At 47.2% G+C, this 12,717-nt stretch overlaps 1 protein-coding gene across 5 annotated transcripts in view; it reads left to right on the top strand.

Annotated features, from left to right (window-relative positions):
* The window catches only part of LOC129183308 (gastrula zinc finger protein XlCGF57.1-like), a 78,882-nt gene that overhangs the window by 27,697 nt on the left and 38,468 nt on the right, over positions 1-12,717 (top strand). For 3 of the 5 annotated variants that reach the window (XM_054780408.1, XM_054780410.1, XM_054780409.1), the window contains one exon: positions 3,006-7,570. In XM_054780408.1, coding sequence (XP_054636383.1) covers positions 3,006-4,660 — 1,655 coding nt within the window. In that variant the 3' untranslated portion in view covers positions 4,661-7,570. Of the gene's footprint in view, positions 1-3,005; positions 7,571-12,717 lie in introns of those variants that run through there. The other 2 variants (XR_008570772.1, XM_054780411.1) reach the window with 1 other exon arrangement.

The raw sequence follows: 12,717 nt of genomic DNA, 5'->3' as shown, positions 1-12,717 counted from the left end.
CACAACCCCCCCACAGGCACGGCCCCTGGGCACACACACCCCCCGCCACCAAGGCCCACAGTACCCACAAGCATGACCAAGCCCCAACCCACCAGAAGGCCCAGCGCCCCATCAGCCACCGCAGCGCAGCAACCACAAGCCCCCGCGGCGGCATGTGGGCCACCCGCAGCACTGGCACCGCCCCCGGAGACTACCGAATCCGCCCCAAGAGCGCAGAGGCGGCCGTGGCCCGTGTTAGTCCAGGGGAAGCACCGCAAGCCGACCCCCCGGCGCAAGCCCTGGCATCAACAAGCCCCAACAGGCCACCCCAGGGAAAGGCAGGCGAACCAGACAAAGGCATTCCACAAGCCAGGCCACCCCGTGCGAGCCACCGCGCTGCGACGGCCAGCAGACAGGTCCACATCCACACCCACAACACTGGCGGGCAGGCGCCGCGGAACAGGCACAAGGCACCCCAATCCAACCTGCCCCACCCGTGTATATGATAAGGTGTAATTGTGTCTATTATGCAATTAAAAAATAAATAAATAAAATAAAAGAGGATAGCTATGAAGAGCTGTTCTGTGTCCCTGAGGGGTGTATCTGTGTGCATGTATATGATAGGGGTGGATGATAGCTAATGATGCAATTAAAATTGGGGGACAGCTGGCACTCGGTGGGCCCCTCACCTGACCAGCCCCCCCAAACCGTAAGTGTCTACTGTGCGATTATTGGGGGGCAACAGGTCAGTGGCATGACAGGGGCAAATGAGCCCCTGCAAGGTAACTCCTCTCCCCAACCACACCCGACCGTAGGCCACCCCCCAAAGTCCTATATGATGTGAGGTGGTGCAGTGGAACAGGAAGGACGGGGGCCCCATACCCCAACGCCGCCCAAACCGGGGGACGGCCAAGGACACATGACCGACTGACCACCACCCAAGCCACAGGCCGCAGGACACACCACAGGTCCTACCCGGCCCACCCAACCCCACAGAGGCGATACCCCCAGTGCCCCCCAACACCGGAGCCCCACCGGAGGTAGCGTCCACAGCGCCACCCCCAAACTGCCAAACACCACGGACCAGCCACCAGAACAGCGGGAACCGCGCCCACGTGGCCCCCGCATGCCACCACGGACGTCAAGGGAGCAACACTACGGCGACCACAAGAGAACCGGACCCCAGAGAGCGGAGCACAGCCACACCCACGAAGCACGCAAGGCAGAGGCGCCAAGGAGAGACAGAGAAGCAAGCACCGCACGACAGGGCCCACGAGAGGAGTGATGGATGGCGCCACGCTGCCGTCCATCCACCAACACGCGGAGGGAGGGGGACAACCGCCAGCCAGGAAGCAGAGACTAGCCAGACACCAGCAAGTAGCAGGGACCGCCCACCAGCACCTCCCCAGCCCAACCCCCGAGCGCCCCACCCCGGAGCAAGCATCCCTCCGCTCATCCCGGCCAGCGCCACACAGAAGAACACCCCCCCCCCCCCACCCACCAAACCACGGCCCCGTCCCTGAAGCGAGAAACAAGGGATCCCCCCCCACTCCAAGCCCAAACCGCTCATCCGTGACCCCCACCTCCGCGCTCCCAGTCACCCGGGGGACGGCGCCCGGCACCCGCAGGATGCAGCACCCCACCTACCCGCCGCACCCTGGATGGCCACCCAGACCCAGCCCCCCCAGGCAGGCAGCCCAGCAAATTAGACCCGGGACACCAAGCCCGCCACCGCCCGCCCCCGAGGTACCAGGGCCACCCAGCGACCAGGACCACACCCCAAGCCAGATGAGCGAGACTCTCAGGGGCAGGGAATGTACTTTCAATGTTCCCATAAAATGGTGAAACATTCCAGAAAGGTTCTGTCAATGTTTTTGCGTAAGATGAGCAACTAACATTCCCATAACAAAAATAAAAGTCCACACATGAACGTTCTGCAAACATTCCAAACTAACATTTGGGGAATATGGTCGGAAGGTTCCAATAACATTCTTACAATGTTCATTTGTTGACTGGGTGTTGCTTGAACAGAAAAACTGCAACAGTACACCCTCTTACAGGTGGCTGTCAGTTGGCCTACATTTAGCCCAAATTCCAATAGAATAGATGTTGTTGTTGTTGTTGTAAAGTGATGGTCTATTCTCAGGTCTAACACTTGTTCTCTCCAAAGCATCATTTCATTGTGTCAGCCATCACTGCACAACAGTCTGGAGGACGTTGGCTTCATGTTTTGCCTCTTTTGTGGCACACACTTGAGCTGCCGGTCGTTGGGCGTTGTGAAATGGTGCTTACCTAATAACTACGACGGCCGAGAAGTGCAAAACACGTGAACAAAAAGCAAAACAAATTAAAATGACACCACCCGGAAGGGAATTGCACCCCTGTTACAGCACCCCTGTTGTAGCCTGATGAGAAAGCGTGGGAGAGTGCACACTCCGCTAAAAGCTAAACTTTGAGACATTGTACTGTCTTCTAAGGCACAGTACTTGATGATCATGGAATGACACTTTATCAGTAACTGTGGAACACCCAAAGTGCACTGTATATGAAAGCTTGGACTTTTTGTTGAAGGATTTGATTCAGGCATACCTATCCAGAAATCCAGGGAGAGGAGCAGGTTAGAAATTCACAATGTATTTATGGCATGCTGTAAAATAGTTGTCTCCCTATTTATGTATGTATGTATGTATTTTCTAACCAATGACAAATGACTGTTACCACTGTGGTTCATAATCCTGCATGTGCAAGTTCAGTTCACCTGTTCAGCCTACGGTCAGCAGGTGGCGCACTATTACCGTCTTACAAATGAGACTAGGGAACCATAACTACACCACTGAAGAGTAGACGTGATCAAGCTGTCAAAAAGTATTGCTTCATTATCAAGAAGTACAGTGCCTTATAAAATTGTACGGGCGTCTTAGAGTTTAGGTTCTAGCGGAGCGTGCTCGCTCCCACGACGTGCGGACAGCTTTTTTTATTACAGTGCACAAACAGCTTCCACAATAATTCCTCTTTGTGTCCTGCAGACATCCAGCAGCTGACTGGTCGTCAAGGAGACCATCCCCCTCAGCCACAGGGTGGGAGCTCCACTTGGGAGCAGGAGGAGCCACAGCCCCCTCTTATTAAAGAGGAAGAAATGCAGCCGGAGCACCCCCACATTAAAGAGGAAGAGGAGGAGCCACAGCCCCCCGATGTTAAAGAGGAAGAGGAAGAACTCTCGATCACTCAGGAGGGAGAGCATCTTCAAAGGCCAGAGGAGGCTGATCTCGCCAGGTTGCCACTGACTGGTGTCCCTGCAGTGACTAAAGACCATGAAGACAAACCACCTGAGCTCTCCCAGCTTCATCATAGTCCAAGTGAGGAGATGAGAGAGGCGGAGCCATGCAGCAGCTCACTGCAACACATGACAACAGAAGCTGATGGAGACCACTGTGGAGGATCACAAGCAGACAACCTCTTCGCTCCACTGTCAGATAGTGACGACACAACGTCACACTCTCCTGAAGGTGAAGACAGCGACTACAACCAAGAATCTCTGAGCAGCGATACAGACTGTGAAGGTGATATGATGATGACTGGCACCGGCAACAAACACTCTAAAAGCTCTAAAAAGACAACAGGTAAATGTTTGAACTGCTCAGTTTGTCATAAAAGATTTTCTTATGAGAGTCATTTGGCTCGACACATGAGAACACACACAGGAGAAAAACCTTTCAGTTGCTCGGACTGCGGTAAACGCTTCACTTTAAAGTCAAACATGCAGTTACACATGAGAAGACACACAGGAGAAAAACCTTTCAGTTGCTTAGACTGCGGTAAAGGCTTCACTGTAAAGACACACATGCAAGTACACATGAGAACACATACAGGAGAAAAACCTTTCAGTTGCTCAGATTGCGGTAAACGCTTCACTCAAAAGACAAGCTTGCAAGTACACATGAGAACACACACAGGAGAAAAACCTTTCAGTTGCACAGACTGCGGTAAAGGCTTCACTGTAAAGACACACATGCAATTACACATGAGAACACACACAGGAGAAAAACCTTTCAGTTGCTCAGATTGCGGTAAACGCTTCACTCAAAAGACAAGCTTGCAAGTCCACATGAGAACACACACAGGAGAAAAACCTTTCAGTTGCACAGACTGCGGTAAAGGCTTCACTGTAAAGACACACATGCAATTACACATGAGAACACACAGAGGAGAAAAATCTTTCAGTTGCTCAGACTGCGGTAAACGCTTCACTTTAAAGTCAGACATGCAAAGACACATGAGAACACACACAGGAGAAAAGCCTTTCAGTTGCTTCGACTGTGGTAAACGCTTCACTGTAAAGACAAACATGCAATTACACATGAGAACACACACAGGAGAAAAACCTTTCAGTTGCTCAGACTGCGGTAAAGGCTTCACTTTAAAGTCAGACATGCAAAGACACATGAGAACGCACACAGGAGAAAAACCTTTCAGTTGCTCGGACTGTGGTAAAGGCTTCACTGTAAAGACAAACATGCAAGTACACATGAGAACACACACAGGAGAAAAACCTTTCAGTTGCTCAGACTGTGGTAAAGGCTTCACTCGAAAGATTGGCATGCAAAGACACATGAGAACACACACGAGAAAAACCTTTCAGTTGCTCAGACTGGTAAACGCTTCACATTTAAGGCACAGGTGAAATCACACATGACACACAGGAGAAAAACGGTTCAGTTGCGCAAATTACGGTGATGCATTTTCTTTGAAGTCCAATTTGAAAAGACACATGCAGAGTCACTGACGGTCTACTGTTTGACTCGCCTGACTTCCATGCACTCACTGTGTTGTAATATTCTTCGCACGTGTCTCTGTTCAATAAATCCATGTGGTTTTTATGAAGGTGTAAAAGAAATCCTACCCCCCCTCCATTCTACATCTAGTACAGTACATGTTGTTCACTTCCTGCATTCCATGTCATGTTTTCTGTGATAGTCAGGATAATACATAACGGTAAGACTTCCCCCCCCCCCCCCTAAAAAAGTGTGTGTATATATATATATACAGTATATATGTATATATATATAAAATACATATGAATACAGAACTTTTTTTTATAAAAAAAAAAAAACTTGACAGAACATCATTGTGATGATCAAGACTCTTCTGCCTTGTATTTAGCAAACATCAACTGCTTGTATTGTTTATGAATGTGCTCATCTCTGTACATTGTTTGAGTTCCTTACTCAATCCATTCCATAATTTAATTCCACACACGGAAATGCTGTGGCTTTTCAGCCTTGTTCTCGCATATAAATGTTTTAAGTTTAATTCTCCTCTAAGATCATATTTTTTTCCCTTTATTGAATGCCAAATAACATTTCGCTGAGGGCCCCGGTTGGTCAGGGGCGGCCCTTTTTGCTGGATTCTGTGGATTTGAACAAGTTTGAGCACTGAAATTGCAATCAGTGAGATTTGAGTGCATTGCCAATGAAGGTGATTGAACCCAAATATAGTGTGGAGGTCTGTGGTTGACTTTACCCAATATTAAACATCACAAACAGTATGCTGCCCTCTAGTGGTAGCTGACGGTGAACTTGTACTCATTAATTGACTGGACGTTCACTTCATATCAGGCTCTTTCCTTTTATTGTCAGACACTGAAATGATTGATGTCACTTTCTGTCACGGATGACCTGCGGTGCTGAAACGTGGCCCGTGCCGCCCCCTTGTGGTCTTCTTGTTGACTGCAAGGGACATCATCCCCTATCGTGAATAATAAATAGTAATAATAAACAGCTTATCTACAAAACATTGTTTCCAAATTAAGTGTATTGATGAATAAACAGCAAATGCCCAACAGGTGTGCAACGTTACAGATTTAACATTTAACATGAAGGACAATTTAACAAGCAAGCAGGACTCCAATGTGTAATATAATTGGATATAACTTGATGAATGCATGCAGGGGATTTGAACCAGCTTCCTTTGGCTTCCTTTCAGCATTCACACAATAACAAGAAAAAACCGCCACTAATGAAAAGGTTTGCCACAACGTGCCAACACTGCCATCTCGTGGTCACAACGAGATACAGCATTTGCAAACAATACAGACTTTATGGCGAAGATGAATAGACAGTTGCTACAGTTGATTCCTTTATTTGAAGAAGAAGAAGCGGAAGAGTGAACAGATGAGAAATGCTGCAAAGCTTTGTGATTCGTCGAGAGGTGACGGCGATTGGAGGACTTCCGTCTGTAGTATTCTGATATACCACGTGATGAATGCACACGGGATTTCAACCAAGCGCCTTATGGTTACCACATGCGTCACCAGCCAACCCATGTCCCTGCTGCAGACACAGCAGAATGATTCAGTCATAGAACATGTCAATAAATGATGGTCAACAGCAGAGGGCGCCCTTTAAATTGCCCATTCATTTACAATGGGAAAGATTTAGCAGAAAATATGAATTTACACTAAATGTGGGAATATTTGGAAAAGTCTGATTTGGTAGCACACTTGTCCCAAGTGAGCTGAACATTTTGATGTTAGATTTGTTTGAATTGGGTGAGAAATGGAGGAGTAGTTAGCCGGCAAAAAAGAGACGGAAGAATAAAGAGAATAAAAATGGAGCACTATTGCATATGTGGGAATGCTTTCACCCTTCACACAATCAACAAAGATAAAAAGGGCCGCACAGCTTGGTTTGGTTTGGTATTAGTTTATTTGAACATGAGGTTCCAATGGAATACATCTCATAAATCATCCTTTCACAGTTCCACATGTCCATAAAGGAGTAGGAAGAAGCAAAGCTTATTTATTCCTACCCCCCATCTATTCTACATCTACTACAATACTTGTCGTTCACTTCCTGCATTCCATGTCATGTTTTCTGTGATAGTCAGAATAATACATAATAGATAACAGTAAGACCACAAAAAAGTATATATATAAATATATGTATATACATATATATATATAAAATAAATACTAATAAAGAAACAAAACCTTTTTTTCTTTTCTTTTTTTTCCTTAAAGAAAAACGAAAAAACAAAACAAAAAATAAATAAAAATAACGAACCTGACAGAACAATCATTGTGATGATCAAGACTCTTCTGCCTTGTATTTAGCAAACATCAACTGCTTGTATTGTTTATGAATGTGCTCATCTCTGTACATTGTTTGAGTTCCTGACTCAATCCGTTCCATAATTTAATTCCACATACAGAAATGCTGTGGGTTTTCAGCCTTGTTCTGGCATATAAATGTTTTAAGTTTAATTCTCCTGTAAGATCATATTTCTCCTCTCTGATTGAGAAATACTGTATGAGGTTTTTGGCTAACAAGTTATTAACTTTATACATTATTCTAGCGGTTTGAAAGAATACTAAATCTGCTCATTTTAATATGTGTGATATTAAAAATAAAGGGTTTGTATATGTTGTCTATACTTGGCATTATGAATGATCCTCACTAATATGTGATATTAAAAATAAAGGGGTGTATGTTGTCTATACTTGGTATTATAGACTTAAGAGAATGAGTCTGTGTAGGCTCTCAGTCGTACAGGAGTTGTCCATCGAGGAAAAGGCTTCTTGTTGGACGTTTCGCTCCTCATCTTTGGATGAGGAGCGAAACGTCCGACACCTTCTTCACAGAAGTACAGATGACGTCTCAAGAAGCCTTTTCCTTAAGAGAATGAGCTGTAGAGTGGATATAAGAAGTAGATATATACTGGAAAATAGATGCATATATAAATTTAGATGTTGATTTAGAGAGTAAAATATATGATATAGACAAGGGTAGAACAAAAAAGAACAAATTTCAAATAATGAAAGTGAGTATTTGTATTTGTACTTTATTTATTCCACAGCGGGGAAATTCACTTGTTACAGCAGCAAGCAAGATACGCAAGTAAAGAATACATAGTGACTACAACATGGTTCAGGTGGTGCAGGTGCTGTAGAGCCTGACAGCGGTCGGTATGAAGGACCTGCGGAACCTCTCCTTCTTACACCGTGGGTGTAACAGTCTGCTGCTGAAGGACCTGCTAAGGGAACCAACAGTGTCATGTAGCGGGTGAGAGGTGTTGTCCATGATGGACGTCAGCTTAGCCAACATCCTACTCTCCCCCACTTCCTCCATGGAGTCCAGAGGACCGTCCAGGACAGAGCTCGCTCTCCTGATCAGCCTATTGATCCTGCTCCTGTCCCTGTCCGTGCTGCCCCCTCTCCAGCAGCCCACAGCATAGAAGATGGCTGAGGCCACCACAGAGTCATAAAAGGTCCGTAAAAGAGTCCTGCACACACCAAAGGACCTCAGTCTCCTCAGCAGGTGGAGGCGACTCTGGCCCTTCTTGTAGAGGGCGTGGATGTTGACGGACCAGTCCAGTTTGTTGTTAAGGTGAACACCCAGGAATTTGTAGCTGTCTACCAACTCTATGTCCGCTCCCTGGATGTTCGCCGGTGTGAAGTGAGATGTTTTCCTCTGGAAGTTTATGACCATCTCCTTTGTCTTGCTAGTGTTGAGTTGCAGCTGGTTAAGCTCACTCCAGCTGACAAAGTCCCTGATGACCGTCCTGTATTCCAGATCGTTCCCCTCCGAAACACAACCCACAATGGCTGTGTCATCGGAGAACTTCTGGATGTGACACTGTGTGGAGTTGTGTGTGAAGTCCGAGGTGTAGAGGGTGAAGAGCAAAGGGGAGAGCATCGTACCCTGAGGGGCACCTGTGCTGCAGAGTACCATGTCAGACACACAGTGACGAAGCCTCACATACTGTGGTCTGTTGGTGAGGTAGTCTATAACCCATGCAGTCAGGTGTTGGTCTACTCCCACACTCTCCATCTTCACTCTGAGTAGTGACGGCTGGATAGTGTTAAAGGCACTGGAGAAGTCAAAAAACATGACCCTCACAGCGCTCCCGCTGTCCTCCAGGTGTAGCAGTGATCTGTGCAGCAGGTAGATCACTGCGTCGTCCACTCCGATCTGAGGCCGGTAAGCAAACTGCAGGGGGTCCAGCTGAGTGCCCACCAGGGGTCGCAGGTGCTGTAGAATAATCCTCTCCATGGTCTTCATCAGGTGAGAGGTCAAGGCAACAGGCCTGAAGTGGTTAGGCTCCTTGGGACGCGGTGTCTTTGGTATCGGGACCACACAGGAGGTCTTCCACAAGGCCGGGACTTTCTCCAGGCTCAGGCTGAGATTGAACAAGTGCCTGAGAACTCCACAGAGCTGGTCAGCACAGTCCTTGAGGATTCTAGGGCTGATGCCGTCCGGTCCCGGGGCCTTCCTTGCCTTGATCTTCTTCAGCTGACTCCTCACCTGATCATCAGTTATGGAGAGGGGGGTAGAGGATGGCTGGGATGGGGATGTGGGGGTGAAGAGTGGTGAGTTGGTAGGGGAGGGAGGGGGGCAGACTCAAATCTGTTGAAAAACAGATTGAGTTCATCTGCCCAGATCTTGCCCCACTGGCTTGGTCTCTCCCCACTCCTTTACCATGGCCTGTGATGGTCTGCAGGCCTCTCCAGACTCCCCTGGCATTATTCTCCTCCAGCCGCTTCTCCAGTTTCCTCCTGTAGCAGTCCTTCCCCTTCCTGATCTTATGCTGGAGTTCCCTCTGGACTCTGCACAGCTCCTCCTTGTCCCCCGAGTTGAAGACCCTCTTCTTCTTATTATATATTATAGATAATCTATATATAATATAATATATATATATATATATATATATATATATATATATATATATCTACTGTGTGTGTGTATATATATACTGTATATATATATATATATAATCCTGAGTATTATACTGAGGAAAAATTTAATGATAAAGTAATGATGAATGGGACATTGTCTATCATTCATTTCAACAGTAGAAGTATAAAATGTAATTTATCAAAGATGAAAGATTACTTAAAGCAAATTAGAGGGCATTTTAGTATAATTGCAGTGTTAGAAACAGGGATGAAGGATGGACAAATTGATGAAGTTCAGATAGATGGTTATGAACTGTATTATGTAAACAGAAGGACAAAAAAAGGTGGAGGTGTATCTTTGTATGGCAACTGTAGTTTGAAAGGTTGTTCGTAATATGACAACTGTTATTGACGATGTTATGGAAATGATCACAGTGGAAATCATTAGTGAAAAGGCTAGAAATGTAATAGTGAGTTGTGTTTATAGACCACCAGGTTCATGTGTTCATTCATAGATACAATCATGGACCTGTTTGACGGGAGTCAGAACAAGGTTGAGTTTTTATGTGGAGATGTAAACATTGATTTGGAGAATTCAAGTTCATTGAACACATGTGATTTTATAAATACAATGTATAGTTTGAATTTGCTTCCAATGATATCTAAACTCACAAGAATGACATCAAAAAGTGCAACCTCTCCCTCACTATTTGCTATCTTTATCGAACCTCTTGCAGCTGCAATTCGACAACATATAAATCTTAAAGGGATCCACACCACAAATGTTCATCATAAGATAAGCCTTTATGCTCATGATGTATTACTCTTCCTAGATAATTCACATTCTTCACTTCACGAATCTATCTCACTCATTAACAATTATACCACCTTCTCAGATTACGCCATTAACTGGTCTAAATCCACAGTACTGCCCATTAACTTTGGTTTCCAGAGCACCCCCTCTATACCACTGTGTTCAGGGAACATTAAGTATTTGGGTATTAACATTTCCTCCAACCTGTCAGACCTGATCCGCTTGAATTATACTCCACTATTGAAGTCAGAGAGGATGATCTTGCACTTTGGATAACCTTGCCCATCTCACTTACAGGCATCCACCGTGAAAATGATGATTTTACCAAAGGTTAATTATCTAGTTTCCATGATCCCCACCAAACCATCTATAATTTGGTTCAAGTCATTAGATTCATCCATCCATCCATCCATCCATCCATCCATCCATCCATCTTCTACCGCTTATCCGAGATCGGGTCGCGGGGGCAACAGCCTAAGCAGGGAGGCCCAGATTTTCCTCTCCCCGGCCACTTCGTCCAGCTCCTCCCGGCGGATCCCGAGGCGTTCCCAGGCCAGTTGGGAAACATAGTCTCTCCAACGTGTCCTGGGTCTTCCCCGAGGACTTTTACCGGTCGGACTTGCTCTGAACACCTCCCCAGGGAGGCGTCCGGGAGGCATCCTGACCAGATGCCCAAGCCACCTCATCTGGCTCCTCTCAATGCGGAGGAGCAGCGGTTCTACTCCGAGTCTCTCCCGGATGACAGTGCTTCTCACCCTATCTCTAAGGGAGAGCCCAGCCACCCTACGGAGAAAACTCATTTCGGCCACTTGTACCCGCGATCTTGTCCTTTCGGTCATTACCCAAAGCTCATGACCATAGGTGAGGGTAGGAACATAGATTGACCAGTAAATTGAGAGCTTTGCCTTTTGACTTAGCTCTCTCTTCACCACAACAGACCGATGTAGAGTCTGCATCACTGCAGACGCCGCACCAATTCGCTTATTGATCTCGCGTTCCATCCTTCCCTCACTTGTGAATAAGACCCCAACGTACCTAAACTCCTCCACTTGGGACAGGATCTCATCCCCGACCTGGAGATGGCATTCCACCCTTTTCCGGGCGAGAACCATGGACTCGGACTTGGAGGTGCTGATTCTCATCCCGGCCGCTTCGCACTCGGCTGCGAACCGATCCAGTGAAAGTTGAAGTTCACGGCTTGATGAAGCCAGCAGGACCACATCATCTGCAAAAAGCAGAGACTCAATCCTGCAGCCACCAAACCGGAACCCCTCAACGCCCTGGCTGCGCCTAGAAATTCTGTCCATAAAAATAATGAACAGAATTGGTGACAAAGGGCAGCCCTGGCGGAGTCCAACCTTCACTGGAAACGGGTCCGACTTACTGCCGGCAATGCGAACCAAACTCTGACACCGGTCATACAGGGAACGAACAGCTTGAATTAGCTGGTCCGATACCCCATACTCCCGGAGTACTCCCCACAAAAATTCCTCGAGGAACACGGTCGAATTCCTTCTCCAACTCCACAAAACACATGTAGACAGGTTGGGCAAACTCCCATGCACCCTCAAGGACCCTGCTGAGAGTGTAGAACTGGTCCACAGTTCCACGACCAGGATGAAAACCACACTGCTCCTCCTGAATCCGAGATTCAACTATCCGGCGGATCCTCCTCTGCAGAACCCCTGAATAGACCTTACCAGAGAGGCTGAGGAGTGTGATTCCACGATAGTTGGAACACACCCTCCGGTCCCCCTTCTTAAAAAGGGGAACCACCACCCCGGTCTGCCAATCCAGAGGCACTGCCCCCGATGTCCACGCGATGCTGCAGAGTCGTGTCAACCAAGACATGCCTACAGCATCCATGGCCTTGAGGAATTTCGGGCGGATCTCATCCACCCCTGGGGCCCTGCCACCGAGAAGCTTTTTGACAACCTCGGCAACCTCAGCCCCAGAGATAGGAGAGCCCACCGTGGAGTCCCCAGGCTCTGCTTCCTCATAGGAAGATGTGTCGGTGGGATTGAGGAGGTCTTCGAAGTATTCTTTCCAACGATCCACAACATCCCAAGTTGAGGTCAGCAGCACACCATCCCCACCATACACGGTGTTGACTGTGCACTGCTTCCCCCTCCTGAGACGCCGAATGGTGGTCCAGAATCTCTTCAAAGCCGTCCGGAAGTCGTTCTCCATGGCTTCTCTGAACTCCTCCCATGTCCAAGTTTTTGCCTCAGCGACTGCCAGAGCCGCAGAC

Source organism: Dunckerocampus dactyliophorus, chromosome 6, assembly GCF_027744805.1.
Source record: "Dunckerocampus dactyliophorus isolate RoL2022-P2 chromosome 6, RoL_Ddac_1.1, whole genome shotgun sequence".
In the NCBI taxonomy this organism is placed as follows: domain Eukaryota; kingdom Metazoa; phylum Chordata; class Actinopteri; order Syngnathiformes; family Syngnathidae; genus Dunckerocampus; species Dunckerocampus dactyliophorus.
Note: the sequence above shows the minus strand (reverse complement) of the source record. Positions and strands in the feature narration are given on the sequence as shown.